The 26091-nt window shown below is 56.1% G+C and overlaps 2 protein-coding genes across 7 annotated transcripts; one reads left to right on the forward strand and one right to left on the reverse strand.

Moving 5' to 3' along the window:
- Nucleotides 1–3507: 3507 nt before the first annotated feature.
- MESP2 (mesoderm posterior bHLH transcription factor 2) lies at nucleotides 3508–5898 on the reverse strand. 2 transcript variants are annotated; one of them, XM_036355825.1, is made up of 2 exons: nucleotides 5059–5898; nucleotides 3508–4324 (listed from the first exon to the last, which is right to left on the reverse strand). In XM_036355825.1, exons 1-2 carry the CDS (start codon nucleotides 5896–5898, stop codon nucleotides 4055–4057), a joined length of 1110 nt encoding a protein of 369 aa, XP_036211718.1. In that variant the 3' UTR covers nucleotides 3508–4054. The 2 variants fall into 2 exon arrangements, with proteins under 2 accessions (XP_036211718.1, XP_036211717.1); XM_036355824.1 differs by having other exon boundaries at nucleotides 5024–5898.
- On the forward strand, nucleotides 5741–25803 carry MESP1 (mesoderm posterior bHLH transcription factor 1). Of its 5 annotated transcripts, none has more exons than XR_004975193.1 (6): nucleotides 5741–5852; nucleotides 11061–11208; nucleotides 11630–11749; nucleotides 20401–20848; nucleotides 23101–23272; nucleotides 25461–25803. XR_004975193.1 is itself a non-coding variant. In XM_036355826.1 (2 exons), the coding sequence occupies exons 1-2, from the start codon at nucleotides 24558–24560 to the stop codon at nucleotides 25542–25544; spliced, it is 759 nt and encodes a 252-aa protein (XP_036211719.1). In that variant the 5' UTR covers nucleotides 24472–24557; the 3' UTR covers nucleotides 25545–25803. The 5 variants fall into 5 exon arrangements, 1 of the variants encoding a protein (XP_036211719.1); XR_004975194.1 differs by lacking the exon at nucleotides 25461–25803 and adding an exon at nucleotides 24023–24392; XR_004975195.1 differs by lacking the exon at nucleotides 20401–20848.
- The last annotated feature ends 288 nt before the right edge of the window (nucleotides 25804–26091 follow it).

Genomic DNA, 26091 nt, shown 5'->3' on the forward strand with positions numbered 1-26091 from the left:
ACTCGCAGGAGGCAGCTGATCCATGATTCTCTCTCATCATGGATGTTTCTATCTCCCTCTTCCTTCCTCTCTGAAATCAATAAAAATATATTTTTAAAAAAAAAAGAATTCTATGTCACAGGGTGGGAGGCATCAGGATGGTAGAGATGCTTCGGTGGGGCGTGGCCAAAGAAGGTTGGGGACCCCTGAGCTAGGTGGTAGGAAGCTCTCCTGGGCCTCAGCCCCATAAGGCCCAGCTGAGCCTGCGGGGCGGGTGGGAGGCAGAGAGGGCGTCACAGACTGAAGGCCTGCAGGGCTCCAGCTGCTGGGGCCTGGGAGTCCAGAGGCCTGGTTTCAGATATGTCAGCCCCTGTGTCCTGGACAAGTGACCAGAACCCGGGACTTTGGTTTCGTCATCTGTGCAAAAAAGAAGACTGACCCTAGGATCGGTGTGTGGATGGAAGGAGTCCGCGTACTGACCACTGGGCTGACGGGTAAGAGGAAGTGGCTGTTATGATGGTCCTAGCCCTGTCTCTGGGTTCAAGGCCCTCTCCCCTCACAGGCTCCCCTGTGCTCCACTGGTGGCTGCACATCAAAGGGTGGGGCGGGGCCAGCCGGGGTGGAGTGGGGTCCCTCCACTAACTAGGTCCCCTCTGGGCCAGCCCTTCCTGTCGCCAGTGCCCAGCAGCAGCGGCTGGCACTTGACCTTCAGGGACCAGAGTTCGGGGCCCCTAGGGGGTCCCCATTGGGGGAGGGGTCAGCCCCGCCATCTCGTGTCCCTGGGGGAGAGCTGGCCTCCAGGGAGAAGAGTCAGCAAGGATCCTAGTCTCTGTGCCTGGCACTGGGCTCAGCACTTATGCGCATTATCTCATTTCGTTCCCACCAGTCCCAGGAGGAGATAAGCACAGTCTTTATCTAGGTTTTGCCGATAAGGAAAAAGGCTGAGGGAGGTTAAGTCACAGCTCAGTGGGGCTGGAAGGAGGCCCGAGACTGGTTCCCCTGCCCCTGCGTGAGTGGCGTTGAGGCAGGGTCTGTGCCAGCCACACCCCACATGCTCGGCCAGGGCCACCTGACAACTCACTTCGCTGGCATTCACCAGGCCCTGTGTGGCTGGAGGAAACCAGTTCCCGGGCTGCAGCAAGGACAGAGCGAGACCTGCCTGCAGAACCTCATTCAAGGTCACACACAGAGCGTGAGCCCACTAGCACCCAGACTGCTCACTCCCTGTCTGTCTAGGGCTCGAGGCCCCAGGGGAAGGCAGGATCTGAGGGTCTGCAGGAAGCAGCCGGGGTACAGTGCTGCTCCCCACCATCCGGGAGGCATGTCCTTCTCTACACTGTGGGGCCACTGAAAGGCCTAGATGATGCCCTGGCCGGTTTGGCTCAGTGGATAGAGCGTCGGCCTGCGGACTGAAGGGTCCCGGGTTCGATTCCGGCCAAGGGCATGTACCTGGGTTGCGGGCACATCCCCAGTGGGGAGTGTGCAGGAGGCAGCTGGTCGATGTTTCTCTCTCATCGATGTTTCTAACTCTCTATCCCTCTCCTTTCATCTCTGTAAAAAATCAATAAAATATATTAAAAAAAAAAAGGCCTGAATGAGGCACTCAGCCAGTGCCCAGCCGCCCAGATGCTGACTGGGATCCCCAGGAAGGTGCGGGTAGACCGGCCACCCCAGGATGGGCACTGGCATCGGCACCTCTCCTCCCCTGCCCTCACTTGGCAGAGGTGCAGCCGAGAGCAGCCGGCCTGGGATGGAGCCACAGACCGGACGGATGGGGGCCAGGGGCTGCTATTCCCAAGAGCTTCCCTCCCAGAGGGTGAGGACAGGGGTGGGATTAGCCCCATCCCCCTGGGCCCTGCTCCCCGACTCCAGCGGCATCTAGGACAGTGACGGCGAACCTTTTGAGCTCGACGTGTCAGCCTTTTTGAAAAACCCTAACTTCACTCTGGTGCCGTGTCACATATAGAAGTTTTTTGATCTTTGCAACCATAGTAAAACAAAGACTTATATTTTTGATATTTATTTTATATATTTAAATGCCATTTAACGAAGAAAAATCAACCCAAAAAACGAGTTCGCGTGTCACCTCTGACACGCGTGTCATAGGTTCGCCATCACTGATCTAGGATGTCTCTCAGGCAACTCCAGCCGGGGTGGTGGCAGCCTCTTGCCTCTGTCTTGGCACCTCCTAGAGCAGTGGTTCTGAACCATCTGGCCCTTTAAACACAGTTCCTCATGTTGTGACCCCCAACCATAAAATTATTTTCATGGCTACTTCATCACTGTAATGTTTGTTGCTACTGTGATGAATCGTCATGTAAATATCTGATATGCAGGATGGTCTTAGGCGATCCCCGTGAAAGGGTCGTTGGACCGCCAAAGGGGTCGCGACCCACAGGTTGAGAACCGCTGTCCTAGAGGAACACCTCTTGAGGGAGCCTGGGAAAGCAGAGCTGCCAAGTTCTAGAAGACACGCCGCTCTGGCTGCTGCTGCTAAAGGCCAGGACTCTTGGGCTCTATGCCAGCCCTGGCAGGGCTTCCGAGCTGGGGGGAGGGAGGCGTAGTCATGGGTGACTGGGCCAGGGATACTTCTCTCTGTCCCTTTAAGATGAACCCCGGATGGGTGGGAGCCAAAGGAAGGAGACGGGCAGGTGTTCAGTGCTGCCTTCGGGGCAGATGCCCTGAGACTGGAGCCAAGACCTTGGGTTTTCTTGGGAAGGAGAGAGCACTGGGTGGGGAGTCAGGGCCTTGACATCCACACCCAGCTTGGGGTTCAGAGAGCCCGTAAAGAGGTAATTAAGGTCAGATGAGCGGGCCCTAATCCCCTATGACTGGTGACCTTAGAGGAAGAGATTAAGATAGACACACAGACCAAGGGGTGACCATGTGAGGACACAGTGAGGAAAAGGTGGCCGCCTGCAAGCCAAGGAGGGAGGCCTCGAAGAAACCAAACCTGCTGCTGACACGTTGATCTTGGACTTCTAGCCTCTACAACTGGGAGAAAACAAAGCTTGGTTGTTTAGCTACTCCATCTGTGGTATTCTGTCAGGGCAGCCTGAGCCCACTAATGCACTAGCCGAGTCCCTGGGGGCCTCTCACAGGCATCCTTTGAAAACAATTTCATGTAATTGTCAGCAGGAAGGTCCCCCAGGAAAATGGAAAGGGGCACCGGGCTGGTGCAGGTGAACAGGTCTACGAGGCAACCTGCTCTGCCACCTTGCACAGCAGGCCAGGTAGAGAGAGACCTTGCGCAATGAACATGGTCAGATCGGCAAGATTGGATAATCGGCAAACGTGATGAGGGCCCACATCAGCGTTGGTCGGGCAGGACTTGTTCCCCACAGGACATGGGAACATTTCCCCTTTCCCAGAGGCCATAAAAAGTCAAGTCAATAAACACAGAACAAAGCAACTTTAAAAAAATTTATTTACATTTTAATCCTCACCCGAGGATATTTTTTCCATTGACTTTTTTTTTTTAGAGAGAGAAACGTTGATGTGAGAGAAAGATATAGATTGGTTGCCTCCTGCATGCGCACTGACCAGGGCCAGAGAGGAGCCTGAAACCCAGGTCTGTGCCCTTGACTGGAATCGAACCCGGGACCCTTTGGTCCACAGGCCGACGCTCTATGCATTGAGCCAAACCGGCAAGCGCTGTGTTGTGTTTCTTCAAACACAAAGTATACAGGGGTCTGCCCTCAGCCCACCCCACTCCCCCAATCCACCCCCCGTCAGTCCCAGCCCTGCCAACTTGGTGGTCAAGCAGTCCCCGTGGGTGGGGGGCGTGGGCTGCGAGGGGCCACGGGTGCCCGGCCCAACCCCAGCCCTGGGGTGTTTCTGCAGCTTGGGCTGTGCTCTTCAGGGCACTAGTCATTTTGGGGGGTGCCTAGGAGCAGAGGGCACTGCCCCAGCCCCCACGCCAGCCAGGGAGGCCACCAAACACTGCTTCCACGAAAGGCAACACTTGGAAAAGGGATCCTGGGCTAAAGGAAAGTCTGAACACCGCTGACCTCGCAAATGAGGGCGCCCACACTACAGGCCTGATTCCTAGTTGAACAGGGGACAGGCAGGGCCATTAGTAGAAGATGCTCAGGTGGCCCCCCTCCAAGTCTTCTGGCCAAAGCTCAGGGCAGCCACTGAGCTGCAGGCCTGAGCTCTGGAGAGGGCCTTCATCACTGAAATGGAAGGTGGGGCCTGGTCCCTGGTGCTCTGAGCTGGGGAGCCCCTCTGCACTGTGGCTCCAGTATCCCCATTGGGTCTGAGGCTGCAGTCTCTGGCATGCTGGGCCTGGCAGGAGGGGTGGGGTTTCTGGCAGCAGATAGGACTCTGGAGACACACAGATACCCTGCAAGAAAGACAAGAGCAGCTGGTTAGTGGGCTCCTGCCTGATGCCCTGAGATCTCGAACCTGGATGCTCCTCAGAGTGTGGCAGGCAGCTCCGGAACAGCCCTGGCATCCTGGATGCAGCGAAGCAAAGTGGTTAAGAGTGTCCGCTCTGCAGGTACACTGCCGGGGTTCGAATCCCAGCTCTGCTATTCACCAGATAACAAAGATAACCTCTTCTAGTCTCAGTTTTCCCCTCTGTAAATTGGGATGATGACAACACCTACTTCATAGGGCTGATGCAGGGCAGAATGAGTCAATTCATGCCCAGTAATACATTTTGGTTATGAATATGCTATTTTATGGACCATGATTCATGGGCCTCATGAATGAATGAAGCTGGAAGGAAACATAAAGGTCACCATCGATCAGGAAGCCCCTAATCCTGGAGCTGCCCGGGCTTCCCTCCCTACTCCCAGCCCTGAATGGAGCACCTTGGTACATGGCTCCTGCCACCTCCAGAGGCCAGGGCGGAAGGAGCAAGTCTGAGTGAGGACTTCTAGGTGTTGGTGGCCTTAACTGCGAGGGCCCCACCTCTTTCCCCAAGGGGTCAGCGCCCTCTCCATCTCCCCTTCAGCTTCTCTCCACCCCTAACCCGGGTGGGATTGGATAATCGGGATCTTAAAACTATAGAATCTACTGCAGACTAGAGCTTACCCACCCCGTCCATTTCCAACTGCAGCCTGGACACGGTACCTGGTACGCTGCAGCGGGCTCCGGGGCGGCGGGGGGCGGCGCCCAGGTCGTGGCCGGGGTCCCGGGCACTCCAGGTGTCTGCGTTCCGGAACCGGCTTCGGGCGGCGTCCAAAGGGCCGCATCGGGGGCCCTACGTGGGGACACTTGCGGAAGCGACTGCGTCCCGGAACAGTAAGGGGGTGAAACCCAAGGACCCACGTCGGGGACCCTGCTTCCCAAGCATTCGGGCGCTGCTGGGACTCCTACACAGGCAGGTGGGGACCCCCAAGACCCCGCCACGGGGGCGGCGGAGCCCAAGATCTGGCCGCGCGCCTGCGTCGGCGTCTGCGCCTGCGCGGAGCCGCCGTCGGGGCAGAGCGGGCAGCCCCGAGGGGGCGTCTCGTCGCAGCGTCGCGGGCGCCGGCGCCGCAGGCCGTCCTCGCTGAGGCCCAGCACGGCCGACAGGTGGCCGATGTAGCGGATGGCCAGGCGCAGCGTCTCGATCTTGGTCAGGCTCTGGCCGGCGGGCGCCACGGACGGCGGCAGGAAGCGGCGCAGCTCGTGCAGCGCGCGGGCGAGCGTGCGCATGCGCAGCTTCTCGCGCTCGCTGGCGCTCTGCCGCTGCCCGCCGGCCGGGGCGGGGCGCGCGCGTCCGGGCGCCGTCGGGGCGGCTGGTGGGGTCCGGACGCCGCGGGCGGGGGGCGTGGGCTGCGAGGGGCCGCGGGCGCCGTCACAGGGGCACGAGCCCGACGAGTCCGAGGAGGAGGAGGCCGGGGACGTGGAGTCCGGGTGCCCGGCCCAACCCCAGCCCTGGGGTAAGATCCAGGGGTCGAGGGTCTGCAGAGGCGGGGACTGGGCCATGGCCGGGCCGCGGGCTCCGCGAGGCTGGGCCGGCCACCTCCGGGCCCCGAGCTTTTTATCCGGACCAGAGGTGCGAGGTGGCCTCCCGCCAGGTTGCAGAGAGGTGTCAAAACCCACAGAGCCCGGGGAAGGTCTGGGCAGGGGGGCCCTGGGAAAGCGGGCCCATTTGCGGAGGTGTGGATTCTGACTCCTCGGGGGGCTCTAATGGAGGCCCCTGCCGCCCGGGAAGTGTGGGGGGGACAATTCGCATCTGGATGGAGCTGCTAAGCTTCTCGCCGCGCTCCCCCACCCACCCCGCCCCGTCCCGTCCACTGCGCTGCCCTGCGCAGGCTGAGTGCCCAGGAGCCCGGCAGCGGCGGGCAGTGCCATCGCCTCTGTCTCCCGGCGCCCAAGCTGCCTCTCCAGGGACCCAGGGACCCCTGCGCCTCTCTCCCCACCAGCCCCGGGGGGTGGGGAGCGCGCTGTGCCCAGGAACTTACACCCGGTGCCTGCAAGCGTCCCGGGACCAGCCTCGAGGGACCTTCCAGCAGCGATGAGCCGGGGGGGGGGGGGGGGGGGGGGGGGGCGTGCAGGGGGACCCCTTCCCGGGTTCTCTGGAGCCTGCACTTGCAGATTTTTGAGAGACACCGAGAAAGGCCTCTCGCTGCCCGCAGCTCGTTTCTGTTCCAGAAAAACCACAGAGGAGCCCTAGCCGGTTTGGCTCAGTGGATAGAGCGTCGGCCTAGGGACTGAAGGGTCCCGGGTTCGATTCCTGGTCAAGGGCACAGGCCCTGGTTGTGGGCTCGGTCCCTGGTGGGGGGCGTGCAGGAGGCAGCCGATCCATGATTCTCTCTCATCATTGTTGTTTCTATCTCTCTCTCCTTCTCCCTTCCTCTTTGAAATCGATTTTAAAAAAAGAAAAGAAAAACAACAGGAGCCTGGAGAAGGAGAATGAATGGGGTGCAGTGGGCCTCCCAGGCCTGCCCAGTCAGACCCCTCTTTATTTTATTTTATTTTTTAAAAATATTTTTTATTGATTTCTTACAGAGAGGAAGGGAGAGGGATAGAGAGTCAGAAACATCAATGAGAGAGAAACATCGATCAGCTGCCTCCTGCACGCCCCCTACTGGGGATGTGCCTGCAACCCAGGTACAGGCCCTTGGCCGGAATCGAACCTGGGACCCCTCAGTCTGCAGGCCTACTACGCTCTGTCCATTGAGCCAAACCAGCTAGGGCTTTGTTAAATGGCATTTAAATATATAAAATAAATATCAAAAATATAAGTCTTTGTTTTACTATGGTTGCAAAGATCAAAAAATTTCTATATGTGACACGGCACCAGAGTTAAGTTAGGGTTTTTCAAAATGCTGACACGCCGAGCTCAAAAGGTTCGCCATCCCTGGGATAGAGTGTCGGCCTGTGGACTGAAGGGTCCTGGGTTCATTTCCGGTCAAGGGCACACGTGGGGGCGGGGGGGGGGGGGGGGAGGTGGGCGGCAGTTGTGCAGGAGGCAGCCGATCAATGATTCTTTCTCATCATTGATGTTTCTATCTTTCCCTTCTTCTCTGAAATCAATAAAAACATATTTTAAAAGAAAAAAAGTAAATGGCTTTCTAGTATTTTGTGGCTGCTTTTAAAAAATTAACTTTTAGTTACACAAATAACATAATAAATACATTCTCTTTGTAATAAATGGAAACAAGAGTTAGAGCTGGAGCCCCTGTAAACCCCCCCTTCCCCCGAATGGGCACAGGTATTGGTAAAGGGTCGTCAGGTGTCCTTCCACACCTGGTCCATGCATTCACCTCAGTCAACATATGTCCTTAGAAGTCACACAGAGAATAAAGTCAGTAACATGGCCCGTTGCACATGCCAGCCTATAACTTGTTCTTTCTTCATTCGGCAGCGTATATTAGAGCATTCCACGTGAGGACATATGGAGCTCACTCGAGTTGGTCGTAGTTGATTTCAGTGTTCATCCATTTCCATCATAGAAGATAATTTTTAAAAAATATATATTTTTTTATTGATTTCAGAGAGGAAGGGAGAGGGAAAGAGAGATAGAAACATCAATGATAGCCCTGGCCGGTTTGGCTCAGTGGATAGAGCGTCAGCCTGCGGACTGACGGGTCCCAGGTTCGATTCTGGTCAAGGGCATGTACCTGGGTTGTGGGCTTGATCCCCAGTGTGGGGCATGCAGGAGGCAGCTGGTCCATGATTCTCTCTCATCATTAATGTTTCTCTCTCTCTCTCTCCCTCTCCCTCTCCCTTCCTCTCTGAAATCAATAAAAATATATTTTTTTTAAAAAAAGAAAGAAACATCAATGATAAAAGAGAAATGGGGGGGGGGATGAGGACACATTTGTAATACCTTAACTAATAAAAAATTTTAAAAAATGATAAAAGAGAATCATTGATCGGCTGCCTCCTGCACGCCCCACACTGGGGATGGAGCCATCTCTCGTTTCCGGTAATGACCGGAATCGAACCATGACCTCCTGGTTCATAGGTCAACCCTCAACCACTGAGCCACGCCGGTTAGGCCTCCTCAGAACTTATTTTAAAATATGTTGGAGAAAAGATGCTCATGTTAGCACTGTAACATGATGATGAAGTAATAACTGGCCTGGAGTAACAGGTCAGGGCAGCTGTTGTGTGGTTTATTGTAGCTGCTATGGATGAGGACAGGAAACTTTATCCATAACACAAAAAGAACATGGAATCCGTTAACCATGCCTGATTTTAAACAGGCTTTCTTTGGAAAGAAGCAGTTAGTTACGCAACATTTCATGACTTAAAAGGGCTTCAACCCAGGTTAAAAAAATACCAAAGTGCTTTTTCCTGAGGGCAGAGTGGACTTAGAAAACATTCAGTCCTGCTCTTCTGTTTTGCTTTTGTTTTTTTAATCTTCACCCGAGGATATGTTTTTGTTGATTTTTACAGAGAGAAGACGGGAGAGAGATTGAAAGAGAAATAGCGATCAGTTCCCTCCCACATCCACGACTGCGAATCGAACCCAAAACCCGGGTATGTGTCCTGACCGGGAATTGAACCCGAAACCTTTTGGTGTACAGGACCATGCTCCAACCAACTGAGCCACCCGGCCAGGGCGTCCTACACTTTTGAGGTTGAAATAATGGCAAACGCAAGTAAATAATCATTCATCCAAAGCTACACAGGACTGTAAAGCTTGGACAGATTGTACTAGCAAGGAATTTATATGCATGAAATTGACAGTTGTAAATGAAATTCATCAGGTTTCATGTATATTTCTGGATCTGGATTCTGAAGTTTCAGATTCATGTGCTGTTGATCTGGAGCTTTCCAACTCACCCTTTTTAACTGCTGTATAATATTCCACAGCCTGCTTACACCATAGTCACTTTCTTTTTTAAAATATTTTTATTGATTTCAGAGAGGAAGGGAGAGAGAGATAGAAACATCAATGATGAGAGAGAATCATGGATCAGCTGCCTCCTGCACGCCCCACATTGGGGATTGAGCCCGCAACCCAGGCATGTGCCCTTGACTGGGAGTCAAACAGTGACCTTGTACTTAGGTCGATGCTCATCCACTGAGCCAAGCCAGCCAGGCTAGTCGGTTTCCTATTGATAGAACTTCGGAATGTTTTCAGTTTTGGCCCAGGAGCGCTGCCATGTGCACAGTCGGCTAGATTTGGAGTGGTACAGTACCCTTGTGAACTTCAGGAAGGTTCTAAACACCCAGTATTGCCCAGCCGGCGTGGCTCAGTGGTTGAGCATCGACCTATGAACCAGGAGGTCGCAGTTCGATTCCCAGTCAGGGTACATGCCCGGGTTGCGGGCTTGATCGCCAGTGTGGGGCGTGCAGGAGGCAGCCGCTCAATGATTCTCTCATCATTGATGTTTCTGTCTCTCTCTATCCTGCTCCCTTCCTCTCTGAAATCAATAAAAATATATTTAAAAAATAAACACCCAGAATTATTCCTTCCCTCTCCCATCCCACCCTCACATCACCCATTGGGGCCAATCCAGAGGGATTTCCTGGGAAAGGATTGGGTGCATGATGGGAGTCCACCCAGCACCGAGCCCTGCGTTCTTTTTGCTCTTGGTCTGTGCTCGCCGCAGAGCCTGGGCCTTAGACTGACTGTGGGATGTCAGGGCACACATTCTGGAAAGTGGGGCCTGGGGCCTGGCTTGCTCTGGCCTGTGGCTCTTCAGGGGACCTGGGATCCAGGCTCTGCGGCCCAGGGGCACTGTCTGCCAGCCCCACTCACCAGGTGGAGACCAACTGCATCCTCCCACTGGGCCTCCATTTTGCACAGGGAGGGAGTGTAGCCTAATGGTTAGGGGTGGGGCTGAGGAACCGGACAGACCTGGGTTTTGGAGTCTCAGCTGCACCCTTAACCAGCTGAAGAGATAGCTGGTGCTTAGATCTATGAAACAGGGCCAGTAGAATGTTGACAAGTGTGGCGGGGACTTGTACTTGTCCACACAGCATGTGGTACAGCCTCTATTCTTCTCTCTTCCTTAATAACAGGAGTCTGTATTGTGGACGGTTACATGCCCAGCTAAAAGCCTACAGTCCCCACCCCCCCACCCCCACCCCCTGGCCACAGTGGCTCAGTGGTTGAGCATCGACCTATGAACCAGGAGGTCGAGACTCAGTTCCCAGTCAGGGCACATGCCCAGGTTGCAGGCTCCATCCCCAGTGTGGGGCATGCAGGAGGCAGCCGATCGATGATTCTCCTCATGATGGATGTTTCTGTCTCTCCCCTCTCCCATTCTCTCTGAAATCAATAAAAATAAATTATTTAAAAAAAAAAAAAAAAAAAAGCCCCTACAGTTCCCAGCCTCCCTTGCAGATGGAATGGCCAATAAAATGTTGGTGGAAGTATTGAATGGGGCTTTGAGGAAAGTGCTTTAAAGCAGGGAGGTATCCTCCTGTGGCTCTAACCCAGGGGTGGGCAAACTTTTTGACTCGAGGGCCACAATGGGTTCTTCAACTGGACCGGAGGGCCGGAACAAAAGCATGGATGGAGTGTTTGTGTGAACTAATATAAATTCAAAGTAAACATCATTACATGAAAGGGTACGGTCTTTTTTTTTTTTTTTAGTTTTATTCATTTCAAACGGGCTGGATCTGTCCTGCGGGCCGTAGTTTGCCCACGGCTGCTCTAACCACTTGCATTTTCTGGAAAATAGGTGTGATGGCTGGAGCTCCAGCAACCATGTTGTGACCGGGAGGCAATCTCAAGGACGGAAGTCACGCACTGAGGGTGGTGGAGCAGAAAGAAGCCCGAGGCATCAGTGACGACACAGAAGTGCCACACTAGCCCCGGACTGTCTGCCCGTGAGTTTTTTTAATGTGCGAGAAAATGAATCACCATCTTGCTTTTTGTTGTTGTTTTTTAATTGATTTCAGAGAGGAAGGGAGAGAGCAATAGAAACATCAATGATGAGAGAGAATCATTGATCGGCTGCCTCCTGCACGCCCCACACTGGGGATCGAGCCCGCAACCTGGGCACATGCCCTGACCGGGAATCGAACCGTGACCTCCTGGTTCATAGGTCGACGCTCAACCACTGAGCCACACCAGCCGGGCCCCACCGTCTTGTTCAGGTCGTTGTCATTTTGGGTGCGTGCAATGAGCAGCCAGACACCATTCCTGTCCGCGTGATGGAGACGCTCCCAGAGTACCCTCCTGAACACGGGGGCCATGTGAGCTGGATGACAGTTTAGTGGATTCATCACAGTTTCGTTGTCCCCACAGATGAATGGGCGGATGTTTCCCTGGAGGAAGGTCCCTCGTGATGTGCCGCCAGCTCTGTTCCCAGTCTTGGCCGGGGCAGCCTGTGGACTTGAATGAAGATACGAACGGACCTCATGTAGGGTAAGAGCCAAACCCGAGGCGTGAACTGGGTAACAGCCAGGATCTAGGATATCCTGGACAGGCTGGAAGCAGCATCAGATCTAACTCGGTGGCATCAACGGAGCCCTGTGTGCCCCCCTCTAAGCCCAGGGCCAGGGGGCACCGTGTCACCAGCTGCACGTTCGGAAAGGGCACGGAAGCCATTGCCTTCCAGGCTTCGAGGCCACGAGAAGCAGATGTGATCCCCTTCCCGATCAGGACCAGCAAGGTCTTCCACCACGGAGGCTGGTCTCAGCCTGGGGGCCACAGCTCCTGAGGGACAAGGACAAACACAGGGGAGGGCGGCTGGCGAGGGGGCTTGGAGCCAGGTCGCTAGAGAAATAGCTAAAGGCCTCGGTGCTTTGTCCAAAAAGGAAAAAAGTAGGCGATGGGATGTCTCCAGGCGGCTGGAGGGGAACACTCCCGAGAGAGTGAAGAACTCTCCAAGGTCAGAGGGACTGTCTGGGAGTGAGTGGCCCGTCCCTGGAGGTGACCAAGGAGAGGCCAGACGCCTGCTCGGTAGGCCCAGTGCAGTGGGAGGCTGGTCCTGCCTCTGCCCACCTGACAGGCTCCACCAGCAGAGAGTTGGACCTGACAACCCTGAGATCCTTTTTATTTTTTTATATTTTTATTGATTTCAGAGAGGAAGAGAGAGAGAGAAACATCCATGATGAGAGAGAATCATGGATCCTCTAGCACGTCCTACACTGGGGATGGAGCCCGCAACCCGGGCACGTGCCCTGACCGGGAATCAAACCAGTGACCTCCTGGTTCATAGGTCGATGCTCAACCACTGAGCCACGCCGTCAGGCCTGAGGTCCTTTTAGAGCTGAAGCCCAGAAGCAGGAGAGGAGGGGGGATGCTGCCTTGGGCTCTGGGCAGTCTAGGTGAGGGAGCCACAGGGCGCTTCAGGGGCCCCACAGGTTCCCTGGCACTGGGAACGCCCCCAGGCCTGCTCTCCTCGGAGCCCGAAGCTCTGGCTCAGCCGGGCCTGCTCTGGGGCTGGAACCACAGCCACCTCCACCTTTGGCTGAGCTTGTCTGCGCGGCTGCAGTCGGCTGGGCGCTGTGAGGCCGGCAGTGCCCACGTCAATACACCTATTATGTAGGTGAGGACACTGACGCCTCCGTCCCATCATCCCCTGTGGACTCCCCAGGACTTTGCCCCCGACCCGCAGTCAGATGAGAAGGGCTGTTGGGGTGTGTGGGGGTGGGGGCTGCTCCAGGTCTGCTCTCGGTGGCTCAGCGCAGGCCTCCCCGTTTGTTCTGCACCTGCTCTTTCTCCCGGGCGGGCATCCAGGGCCCCCGGGAGCAGGTCCAAGGCTGGGGGCAGGTTACGGCCTGGCCCCTGCCCCGTAGGTTGTCTTTCCCTTCAGGCCCTCGGGGTGGACCGGCTGTGGGAACAGGGGAGGGAAGGCGGGAGGCCAGCGTGTGGGGCTGCGGTGCCATGTGGTATTCTCATTACCAGCCAGCAGTGCGGGCCAGCCCAGCCGCCCCCTTGGCCACTGTGGCTGCCTTCACACCTCTGCTCTGCCTGTTGACACAAGGCTGCCTCCCTCAGGGCACGAGGTGTCACCTTGGGAACGAGGGTGTGCAGGGGCCTCCAAAACAGCCGGCAGCAGGCCCCTTTGGAATTCCTGGAGCGCACTTCTGGGGTGTGTGTGTGTGGGGAGCTGCAGGTCCCCACTCTGGGGGGCCCCAGGGAAAGGCAGATTCTATGTCCCCAGATGGCGAGGGCGGACACCCTGAGTCCGCCTGCCCAGATACTGTTTCTCCCCGGCCCAGGTGCTGGTCATGACTCTGGGCACAGCCAGGGAAGCCCAATGACAAGGCCGTGCCAGGCAGAGCGCCATCAGTGTCACCGGGAGGCCCAGAGACTGACAGCCACCAGGACGAGGTCACAGAGCAGCTGCTGGAACTGGAGCTCCCTGCCCCGGTCTTCCCAGGCCTTCTGTAACGTCAGTGCCCAGCGCTGCCTGCATAGCCATTCAGGGCACAAACCCAGGACTTCGGCCCACTGTTCTCCCCTTGCTCAGGTGGGAACCAGGCCCAGAGAGGCCCATCCTCTGCCTAAGGTCCCCAGAGCCAGGATTTGACCCCACAAGGGTCGCGCACCACACCACCGGGAAACTCCCCCCGCCCGGGGCCCAGGCTCCAGCAGGGACCAGTCGCTGCCCGCTGGGAGCTCGAGCCGGAGGAGAAAGAGGAGCCAGTGGGCTCTGGGTTTGCGGTGGCCTGGTGTGCTGGGAGCCCGTGGGCGACAGACCTGCTCCCTGGCTGGTCAGTGGGGCGGGTTGCAGAAGGAAAGGAGGGGCCTGAAATTGCGGGGTTTCCTCCAAGCGGAGGTGGGACATTCCAGGCAGCGGGGAAAGGTGGGAGCCCAAGTCTGGGAGTGGAAGGCCCAGGGCAACGCCATGCGGGCTGGGACCCCAGGACGGGGATGGGGACGGGTGGAAAGGGTGTGGATGAGCAGACGGGAGCTGGAATTCCTGTTGGGTGAGGAGTTTGGGCTCAGGGAGGCAATGAGTCCACAGAAATTCTGAGGAAGGAGGGAAGAATGTGGCCATTGTTGGCTGGAGAAGCACAGGGATGGGGAGCTGGCTGGGGGCCACAGGTACCCAGCAGGCAGGGCATGGAGGGAACCCCCCTGCTCTCACTCCAACAAGAAAGCTGAGCTGAGGAGGCTGGTGTGCCAGGGCCCGGTAGCGGCAGCTTAAGCCTAGAGCCAGCCTGCCTGGGCTCAATCCCCTTGAGCCTCAGTCTTATCATCTGTGAAATGGGTTTCTTTGCTGAGATGATTAGGGCTGGCACCATGTGTTCAGCTCGTGGCACTCCACAAATCCTGCCTGCCGCCCTGCTGGCGAGGAGTGACCGTCCGAAGTCCTGCAGCTCATGGGAGGGACGAAGGGGAGAATAAGTGGTGCCCACTCTTGCTGGAATGCAAACAAGCGTGGGGGGTGGTTCTGCAAAGTCTCTCTCCACCCTTCTTCCCCTCCTTCCCCTCCTTCCCTTTTTTCTTTACTTTACCAAAGCAAGGAATGCTGTCACAGAAAATTGAGATGAGCTCTAGCTGGTTTGGCAGGGTGGATAGAGCGTCAGCCTGCGGGCTGAAGGGTCCCAGGTTCGATTCCAGTCAAGGGCACATGGCTGAGTTGCGGGCTCGATCCCCAGTAGGGGGCAAGCAGGAGGCAGCCAATCAATGATTCTGTCTCATCATTGATGTTTCTATCTTTCTATCCCTCTCCCTTCCTCTCTGAAATCAATAAAAATATGTTTTAAAAAAGAATATCGAGATGATACCCTGTACAGACAATCAAAAAGAAGGGGATCTTAAACGCCCCCAGTTTCATCCACCCAGAGGGAACCACGATGGCATGTTGGTCCATCTCTCTGCATCCCAACCCTTTCTAGGCATCCCCACAAATACACGGGCACATACATGGAGGCATGAGAGAGAGCGTGTCGGGCTTTTTATGTGTTGTGGGTGTTCTTCTGTATATATACCCTGGTATTTTACTTTTATAAATAACTTTTTATATCAGAAAGAAAGGTGTTGGGCACACAGTGTGATATACAGATCCTGTAACATGGAATTCCACACCTGACACCTATATGATAGCCAGTGTCCCCCCGATAGGTTTAATTTAAAAAAAAGAACTTAATGGAGATACAATTCACATACAATACATTCACCTGTTCATTTTTTAAAATATATTCTTATTGATTTCAGAGAGGAAGGGGGAGAGAGAGAGAGAGAGAGAGAGGAGAGAGAGAGAGAGAGAGAATGAATCATTGATTGGCTGCCTCCTGCATGCCCCCTACTGGGGATCGAGCCTGCAACCCAGGCATGTGCCACTGACCGGAATCAAACCCTTCAGTCCATAGGCCAACACTCTATCCACTGAGCCAAACCGGCGAGGGCACATTTATAATTTTTTAAATTGTAGATATATATATATCTATATATATATAGACATATATATATAGATATATATATAGATATAGATATATATATATTAAGATTTGCCATCTTAATCATTTTAAGTGTGCAATTTAGTGAAATTAATTACACTCACAATGTGTGCAACCATCACCACTTCTATTTCTTTTTTTTTAAAATATATTTTATTGATTTTTCACAGAGAGGAAGGGAGAGAGCTAGAAAGTTAGAAACATCGATGAGAGAGAAACATCGATCAGCTGCCTCCTGCACATCTCCCACTGGGGATGTGCCCGCAACCCAGGTACATGCCCTTGACCGGAATCGAACCTGGGACCTTTCAGTCCGCAGGCCGACGCTCTATCCACTGAGCCAAACCGGTGTCGGCACCACTTCTATTTCTAAAATATTTTTTGTCACCTCAGGTAGGACTCTGTACCCCATTAAACAACAACTCTCCTTTACCCACCTCCCCCCAACCTCCGGTAACCTCTATTGGGCTTCTGAATTTGACTTTGTAGGTATTTCCTATAAGTGGAATCATATAGTATTTGTCTTTTGGTGTCTGGCTTACTTCATTTAGCATAATGTATTCAAGGGTCATCCATGCTGTAGCATGTGTCCAAACTTCATTCCTTTTCATGGCTGAATACTATTCCATTGTATGGATCTACCACATGTGTTTACTCATTCATCAGTCAATGGACACGGGGGTTGTTTCCACCATTTGGTTATTGCTGATAACCAGTGACTAATGCTGATATGAATGTTTGCCTTACAATTACCTATTCTAGACCCTGTGGGTATTTAAAGAGCACATTGTTTTGTGACCAGTTTTTCTCACTGATGTATTAAGATCATTTTCTGTATCTGTACATTATTTCTTTCTTTTTCTTCAATCCTCACACGAGGATATTTTTTCATTGATTTTCAGAGAGAGTGGAAGAGAGAGGGAAAGACAGAGAGAAACATCGATTGTTTGCCTCCTGCACGCGCCCCAACCATGGCCCAGGCCGGGGAGGAGCCTGCAACCGAGGTACGTGCCCTTGACCGGAATCGAACCCGTGACCCTTTGGTCCATAAGCCGACGCTCTATCCACTGAGCCAAACTGGCTAGGGCAGTACCTGTATTTCTAAACCGAGATTTTGGAGGCCTGCCATGTACTCCATGGTGTGGTGGTAACACTTTAGTAACAAGTTCTCTGGTATATACTGAGATGCCTTACAGTTTTCCACAGAGGAATATCCTTATACTTCCAATTTTACAAACACAGTGTGGCCTTGACTTACGAGTGTCCCGACTAACGAGTTTTTCAAGATACCAGCCATCTCTCAGCCGATTTTTTGCTTTGAGTTGCGAGCTAAAATTCAGGTTATCGAGCCAGCTTCCGATACCCCACCGCTAGTTGGCACAGCGAGCGTCACAGTGAACGCCACGACATCAGCCCAGCATCACGTGTCTCACTCGTTCACTTTATGATTTGACATACGAGTAATTTGAGTTACGAGCTCCGTCACGGAACGAATTAAACTCGTAAGTCAAGGCCCTACTGTAGTTTAAAATTGTACATTAACATGCAGTTTTAAACTATATAATCTCCTTGTCAAAAATGTCAACATTACAGGTGAAGAGTAAAGTCTTCCTTGACTCTCTCCCCCCCCAACCCAGACCTCCCCTCCCACCAAATAAGACGGGGTCCGTTATTAGGGATTTGGTGAGAACTGGGGCCTTCGTCGGTGCTTTTGCACAGTAGATCTTTACAAAATGCAGGGTGTCATTCGATGACTTTCTATGTAGGGATTTTTTAGATTCTTGTTTTCTGATGTTTTTGCTTATATCCATGGTGCCGCACGGAATGTGTGGGTTTTTTTGTGTTTTTTTTTCTGCAGCTTGGTTCTGTCACTCAGCAGTATGCCTTCACTGGTGCCTTTAATCTTTTCTAATCAGGATGAATTCGCATCAGGGGAACCGCTGGGCAAGGGCACGCTGAGGCTGTCCCTGAAGTCCTGCCCCAGGGGGTCCCCAGAGGTGGGGACCGGGTTATGGGCGGCCAGCAGCTCGGGCTGGCATATCTGTGTGACCGCCTGTGCCAGACGCTGACCGCGCATGCCCAGGGCCTGGGCTGGGGCATGACCTCCAAGGGGGAAGAAAAGTTCCTTGGCTCAGGCCCAGGATTGCATGCGGGATTTCTCCTGGTGGGGGACCCTCCAGAGCCGAGGACGGAGTTCATTCTATCCTCAGTTTGGGGCCCATAAGCAATACGGATCACGTGAGACCCTTCTGCTCGATTCATTATCTGGTCCATTTAAGCTCTTGCACTTCCTCTAGGGCAGTGGTTCTCAACCTTCCTCATTCCGCGACCCTTTCATACAGTTCCTCATGTTGTGGTGACCCCCAACCATAACATTATTTTCGTTGCTACTGCATCACTGTCATTTTGCTGCTGTTATGAATCGTCATGTAAATATCTGATTTGCAGGATGTATTTTCATTGTTACAAAATGGAGCATAATGAAAGCATAGTGGCCCTAACTGGTTTGGCTCAGTGGATAGAGCGTCGGCCTGCAGACTGAAAGGTCCCAGGTTCGATTCCAGTCAAGGGCATGCACCTTGGTTGCAGGCATATCCCCAGTAGGGAGTGTGCAGGAGGCAGCTGATCGATGTTTCTCTCTCATTGATGTTTCTAACTCTCTATCCCTCTCTTTTCCTCTCTGTAAAATATCAATAAAATATATTTTTTAAAAAAAGAAAGCATAGTGATGAATCACAAAAACAATATGTAATGATATATGTGTTTTCCAATGGTCTTAGGCGACCCCTGTGAAAGGGTCATTTGACCCCCAAAGGGGTCGCGACCCACAGGTTGAGAACCGCTGCTCTAGAGGTTCCCCATTCGGTCCAGGGACATCCCTGTCCCCCAGCCTCTGGCAAAGGAGGCCGCACAGACTCTGCACGACCCCAGGCCCTGCCCAGGCATTCCAGCTCAGTCTACGAGCCCCCTCCACTCTGCTTTTTGTTGGGTCTAAAGTCAGGTACCTTTGGGGAGATGGGGAGGTGGGACGGGGTGGCCTCCTCCCCCTGCCCTTGGGAAGGAGGACCTGGACCTGGCTGAGGGCCCCAGCCACCCAGCGACTTGGTGTGGGAGCCCAGGAGGGGGTTCCTAGCCCTGCGGCCTGGTCATTGTGCTGGCACCTCACTGCTGTGAGCAGTCAGCCAGGCCCGGGGCGGGGCTAGCGGGGCCCGAAACCTGGACACCCTGCCTGGAGAGAGCTGCGTCCTGTGCTTTCGGGGGGGCTGGGACTGCATGTGCCCCACGTTGGCAGCCAAGCTGGGCCTGCAGGTCCTCTCCAGGGAGCTGGCAAGGGCTCAGAGCCCAGGGTGTCCCACCTGGAGTTTCGGTCGGCTTGTGGTTTGACTCTTTCAGCCTTCGTTCCAGGGCTGCGTGTGGGGAGGCGGGAAGGGACCTGAGCCCTGCTTGTCCCCAGCCCTCCTGAGCCGAACCCCTGCCCGGCTTCCCCTCTGGGCTCCATCGTGCTCTGCCTCTCTGTGCCCATGGACGGATGGAGCAAACGGGTCCAGAAAAGGCCAGCGGTCTGTCGGGGTCACAGAGCCCATCATGCCGGCGCCGAGCCAGCTTCACCCCTTCGTAGGCCAGCCCGGCACCTCTGGCACCTCTGGCACCTCTGGCACATCGCTTAGCTCCCCGTGCCCACCATTCCCCCCTGCGCTGGCCCTGGCTCCAGGAGAAAGGCCTCTGACTGGTCAGAGGTAGGTCTGCCTTGTATGGATCCTAAGATCCCAGGCGGCGGGGCAGCGCCCTCTGCTGCCTGTGGCTGGAAATGCAAGGACGCTGTACCCTGCCCACCTATCCATAGTGTGTGCTGTGTGCGTGACTCCGCGTCAGCACTGTGGCCTGAGACGGGCTTTCTCACCAAACGTGCAGAGCTCCCAGGACATCTGGGCAGGCAATCGGGAGTCCCTGCTGCATTTTACAGTCGGAGAAACAGGCCACTTGATGCCTCAGTTTCCCCACCTTTCACTGTAAAGCTCAGACCCCCCGCCATGTACCCAGATGAAGCAAAGGAGAGCGTGTGACCCCCCCTAAGGGCAGAGGCAGGGTCTGCTTGGCCGGGCTTCTCTTGATCCTTCCCCGGAATCCGCCAAATCTCTCCCCTTTCTTCCCACCCCCTCCCTCCTCATCACCCCTCTGCCTCCTGTGACTTCCACTGGCTGCATATCCAGCTGATCCATGGCCAGGATAATCAGATTATCGTGGTTCCAGAATAATCTATTCCATATGGCTTGCCAACTCAGTGGCTCCGGGAGCCAGAGGTGTGAGGAGGGGGGGGGTGATCCCAGTGGGAAGGGCCTCCCTGGGAGCCTCGGGCTGGAGCTGGGCGGCTGCTGGGGAAGGAGGGAGGGAGGAGGAGAAGTTGGGAGCCTCATGCTGGGCCCTCTGACTGCTCTGGGCTCCAGGCGGCCTCAGCCCGCCTCCAGCCCAAGCACATCCTCATGCTTCTGCTTCGGACCCATGGGTGGGGGTGCGGAAACAGGCACCCCGGGCCTCGTCCACGCTCTGCACTGGGAGGCGGCTCACTAGAGTCTGGGAGGTGTTACTTTTCAGATCCGCATTCTCTGGCTCCATCCTCAGGGACTCTGGTGCTGGATACCTTTCTCTTTTTCATGTCCACAGGTCCCTTTGACATGGAGCAGGTTTCCAGGGGACTTGAGGGCACTACCCCCGCCTGGCACCGTCACGCTCAGGGCAGCCCTCCTGGAGGATAGAAGCCATCGAGCCCCCCAGACTCAGAGGTGGCAGGGGCCACACCAGCTGTGGCCCCAGACAGAGCCAGACGGACCCCAGCTCTGCCCTTTGTAGCCATGTGACAGGGGACACCCTCTCGCCACTCCGTTGCCTCATCAACCAAGCGAGTCCGTAACACCTGTGTGGCAGCATGGCTGTGAGCTGTGACCCAGCCGGGCCCCAGCACCGTGCCAGGCCCCAGGTGGCAGGCTTAGCGTGCACGTAGGTGCTGCACGAAGCGTGTCTGTGGGTGTGACTCGATCCTCCCCACGTCTTCACACCCCCCGAGGCACAGAAGCAGGAGCTGGGGCTCAGAGACAGACAGTGAGTGACACAGGTAGGACATGGGACATGGCAGGTCAGGGATCCCAGCCCACACTCCAGAGGGGTGTCCTAGGGCTGGAGGACCCCTGGCAGGAGGGGACCCCCAAATTAGGAGGTTCCCAGGGGATGCGCCTGGCTGTTTCCTTCCCCTGGGGCTCCGGCTCCAGCCGGACAGGAATGAAGGGCTGCCAGGGGCATATTGACATAGCACCTTCGATTAGCACCCTTATGTCGAGGGGCTTCTGGGAAATGCGGGCACTGGGGCTGGGAGGTGGGAGAGGGGGGCAGCGCCCAGACCCCGGCTGGGCTCGGCCTGAGGAGACCGGCTGGTTCCTAGCAGGAAGGCAGAGGCTTACGGGGGTGCTGTCCTGGCTGCCCCCACCCCCCTGAACTCTCACCTCTGCTCAGTGGGGCGGCTCCCAGTCCTCATTTCCCAGCCTTACACTTTGGCCAGCCGAGGGAAGGCTCGGGCAGGGGAGCAGGAGCCACTGGCCCAGGCACTTGTCAAAACACAGGGCCCCGAGGTGTGAAGTCCTCACCCAGCGGGAGGGCGCGCGGCCCTGCCGCCCGGAGAACTCATTAACTCGGGCAGCTCCCAAATGAACCCACCGGAGAGGCTGGTGATAAGGAGATCAAAGGTGACAGGCATGGGGAAGGGGAGAGGGAGGCTGGCTGGCAGGAGGTGGCAGGGCCCGGCTGCAGATCGGGGGTCCCTCCTCTGCCCCCACTGGGCTCCATCAGGCCGAGGGACCACAGCCTTTGCACAGTCTGGGCCCAGAGACCCCAGGAGATGGGGGGGGGGGGGCGTTGGGGGGGCTCACACGTGGCATCTCCAGTTTGTTAGCATTTAGGGCTGGAGACCCTGCCTCTTTCATGCCATTTTTGTGGGCTCCTTGTCTCCACACTCACCCTGGGTCTTTTTATTATTATTATTATTATTATTATTCTATATTTATAATTTATAACAGAATAAGACTTCCACAAGTTGCCATATGTGAGTTTTCTGTGAATATATATTTCTGTGTGCATATATTAATGAAGAACGGTTTGGAAAGTAGGACCAGGCATCACAACCATTTTAGAGAGTGAGAAACTTAAACTTTTTAAAAATATTTTTTTACTGATTTTAGAGAGGAAGGGAGAGGGAGAGAGATAGAAACATCAATGATGAGAGAGAATCATGGATCGGCCGCAACCTGGGCATGTGCCCTTGACTGGAATCGAACCAGGGACCCTTCAGGCCACAGGCCAACGCTCTATCCACTGAGCCACACCGGCTAGGGCTCCCCTGGGCCTTTTTAACCCTCCCCCAGTCCTGCAACAGAGACCCGCTTGTCACACACCACTGTGGTGCCCTCTCCTGCTCCGATCTCTCGCTGGCTCCCGTGTAAGCGCTCAGTGAATGTTAGGTATTAGGTCCCAGATCTGAGATCCCTCGGGAGCCGGACCTGTGTTTTCAGGACAGTCTTGTCCAAGTACGTACACTTGATTTTGTCCTTAATGAAATACAAATTCACTTCGGAGCATCGTTGCCAACAAACCAGTGGAGATCACAACCATGAGGGGATTGGAGGGATTTTTTGATATTCAGGAGGCTGGCCACAGGCGCCCGGGCCCTCTGAGACCCACCACCCTCCTGCCTCTCAGCCTTTGCCCCGCACCCTCCCGTGCTGTGCACAGCACACACACAGTGAACGCCACAACATCAGCCCAGCATCACATGTCTCACTTGTTCACTTTTTGATTTGACATAGGAGTAATTTGAGTTACGAGCTCCGTCATGGAACGAATTAAACTCGTTAGTCAAGGCCCCACTGTATATGGGCCCTGTGCTGTGCACCCAGGCGGGTTGGCACTGCCTCTCCTGGCTGTGACTGGGCATAATCATCCTGAGACAGACTGCCAAGGAGGGTTACAGAAGGTGTTAGAGGAGGTCACTGCCTAGAAGATAAAGAGACAAGGGGAGCCCTCGCTGGCTTGGCTCAGTGGATAGACTGTCGGCCTGCGGACTGAAAGGTCCCAGGTTCGATTCCCGGTCAAGGGCACATGCCTGGGTTGTGGGGTTGATCCCCAGTGTGGGGCGTGCAGGAGGCAGCCAATCAGTGATCCTCTCTCATCATTGATGTTTCTCCCTTTCCCTTCCTCTTTGAAATAAATAAAAAAATATTTTAAGAGAGAGAGAGAGAGAGAGACAAGGGGAGGGCGGTGGTGGGCTGAGATGCCAGGGGAGAAGGAACCAAGCTGCTTTCCTTTCTCTCCTACCAGCTAACCCACCGGTCCCCTGAGGCTGGAAGCCGTGGAGGATGCAAAACAGTAGATCTTGGCACTTTCCCCAAACACATGAAGCCAGGCACCAGGTACCGCCCAGCCCAGCTGGAGGGCTTCGTGCATGAAGTAGCTGTTAGGACAGGGTGCTGACACCAACTCGAGCGGCCAGGTAGGCAATATAAATAAATCCTCTGAGAGATTCCCTATGTGACAGTCATGTTGTCTGTAAATAGAGACCATCTGTGAGCCTTTCGTTTTTTTCTTACTGCACAAGCTAGACCCTCCGGGAAGATGCTGAATAGGCGTGGGGAGGAGCAGACATCCTCGTCCTCTTCTCACTAATAGGGGAAGAGCTTTCAGTCTTTCACTATTTAATGTGATGTCAACTGTATGTTCTTTGTAGATGCCTTTTGTTTTTTTAGATACGTGTTTAATTGATTTCAGAGAGGGAGAGATTGAAATATCCATGGTGAGAGAGAATCACTGATGGGCTGCCTCCTGCACACACCCCTCTGGGGATCGAGCCCACAACCCAGGCATGTGCCCTTGACCCGAATCGAACCCGGGATGCTTCAGTCCCCAGGCCGACGCCCTGTCCACCGAGCAAACCCAGCTAGGACTGTAGATGCCTTTTAGACGGTTGAGAAAGTTCCGGTCTACACCTAGTTTGCTGAGAATTTTTATCGTGAAGGGGCGTTGAGTTTTGTCAGATGTCTTCTCTGTGTCATTTCCACGGCACAGCTTGTTACACCTGCCCCAGAGTGACAACACCAGCCAGAGGCCGGGGTGGCACTAGGCCAAGCCCCCGAGGCTGCCAGGCCGAGGGCTCACCCCTCCCTCAGCCCAGATGGTCCAGCAACCTGACCAGATGCAGCCTGGGATAGCTTCCTCATGGTGGCTCCCCCAACTCACCACCTAGGGCGGCGGGGGCATCCAGGACGGCCTGCCTCGAGGAGGAATGGATTGCTGTTCCCCTCACCTCCAGCGGGAATGGGCCCTCGCTGATGCAGACCTGGATGCAGCAGGCCCCTGGGATCCCATTAGACAAATTGGAACAAAGGTGCAAGAACATTCATTTATTTGCATAAGGTCCCCAGCAGGTGAGGACAGCCCGAGACCTAGGTACTGGACTTCAAGGTCTGTGAGCCTGCTTCCTTTTACCCGCTGAGCTGGCCCAACACCCGGGGCTGGGCGCCGGCAGGAGGCCCGAGTGGCAGGGGCTGGTGCCCTGCGATGGCTCAGGTGGGGCCAACCTGGTGCAGCCAAGCGGCCGGCACCTTCGCCCCCCCCCCCCTCGGTTCAAAGGTTCGGGCCCCGCCCCCCAGGCCCCGAGCCGCTTTGAAGTGCTGATGGGGCCTGGAAGGGGCCACTTCACACCTCGGGCTCCGGATAGAGCGGCCGCCTCGGGGATAAAAAGGTCGCTGGCCGCCGTCCCGAGACGCGCCGCTGCTGCCATGGCCCAGCCCCTGTGCCCGCCGCTCTCCGAGCCCTGGATCTTCCCCGCGGGCTGGGGCGCCGCTCCGCCTCCCCCGCCCTCCGACTGGGGCCGCGCCTGCTCCCCCGCCTCGTCCCCGAACTCCTGGGGCAGCGCCCCGGCCGGCAGCCCCGCGCCCAGCCCCCGGCGCGGCCCTCGTGCCGGGAGGCGCGGCGCCCGCAGCGGCCGCCTGGGCAGCGGGCAGCGGCAGAGCGCCAGCGAGCGCGAGAAGCTGCGCATGCGCACGCTCGCCCGCGCGCTGCACGAGCTGCGCCGCTTCCTGCCGCCGTCCGTGGCGCCCGCCGGCCAGAGCCTGACCAAGATCGAGACGCTGCGCCTGGCCATCCGCTACATCGGCCACCTGTCGGCCGTGCTGGGCCTCAGCGAGGACGGCCTGCGGCGCCGGCGCCCGCGACGCTGCGACGAGACGCCCCCTCGGGGCTGTCCGCTCTGCCCCGACGGCGGCCCCGCGCAGGCGCAGACGCAGACGCCGACGCAGGCGCGCGGCCAGATCCTGGGCTCCGCCGTCCGCGCGGCGGGGTCTTGGGGGTCCCCGGCCGCCTGTCCCGGCGCCGCAGCGGTGCCCGTGCCCGTGCGCTGCGAGGAGGCAGCGCGCCCGCAAGGGCTTGCGATGCAGCCGGGCCCCTCGTCTCCGGTTAGTATCTCCTGCCCCCGCCGTCGTGTGGGCGCCGCTCAGTGTCGGCGTCCGAGACGCGCAGCCCGGCCTCCCGCTGGCTTCCCAGAGCCTCGAAGCTGGGGTGCCCGGGCGCCCACGCGGTGAGGGCAGGGAGGGGGCACGCGAGGGGCGGGGTCCCCCGGGAGGGGAGCCCAGGAGCGCAGCCCAGGAGCGCCGAGGGTCACGCTGTTCCCTCTCCCCACGCAGCCCTATCCCGGCCACGTGCTGCCCCAGCTGGAGACCTGGATGCCCCGCTCGCCCCTGGAGTGGCCGCCCGGCCTGAGTAGTTGAAGGGACGGCGGACGGCTGGTCCTGTGTGCGCACTGCGGCCTCCTCGGCCTCGGCACCTTCCCGGGTCCCTGTCCGGACTCCCTCCCCGCGGGGGACTGCGGCGAGGCTGGCCAAGGCGAAGGGCGCGCCGGCGGGTGAGAGCCGGTCCCACCTGGACGACCTTCCCCAGCCCCTGCCCGATGGGACCCGCAGGCGGGACGCTTTGAGGCCGGGCTTAGAGTGTATTTATTTATTTGTGAATAAACTGCGCTGGTGTCAATTGGCGGTTTCTCTTTTTGCGTGGATGCAAAGCTCCCACCCCCTCCTCCAGGGAGCATCTTCAGCCCGCAGAGCACCTGGCCCCCGACACCTCCTGTTCAGACGGGTCAGCCTGGAGTGGGAGGCAGGCGCTTTCTACGGGAAAGTGGCAGGAAACGGAGTCCGTCCATCTTTTCTTTGAAGCTGGTGGGGGGCTGGAGAAAACTAAGGGATCTCTAGAAAATAAATACATCTCCATCAGTGAGTACTGACTCATCGGGGCCTTTACACATTTTATACCCAAACAACC

The sequence above is a fragment of the Myotis myotis genome, unplaced genomic scaffold (genome assembly GCF_014108235.1).
Source record: "Myotis myotis isolate mMyoMyo1 unplaced genomic scaffold, mMyoMyo1.p scaffold_m19_p_23, whole genome shotgun sequence".
Taxonomy (NCBI): domain Eukaryota; kingdom Metazoa; phylum Chordata; class Mammalia; order Chiroptera; family Vespertilionidae; genus Myotis; species Myotis myotis.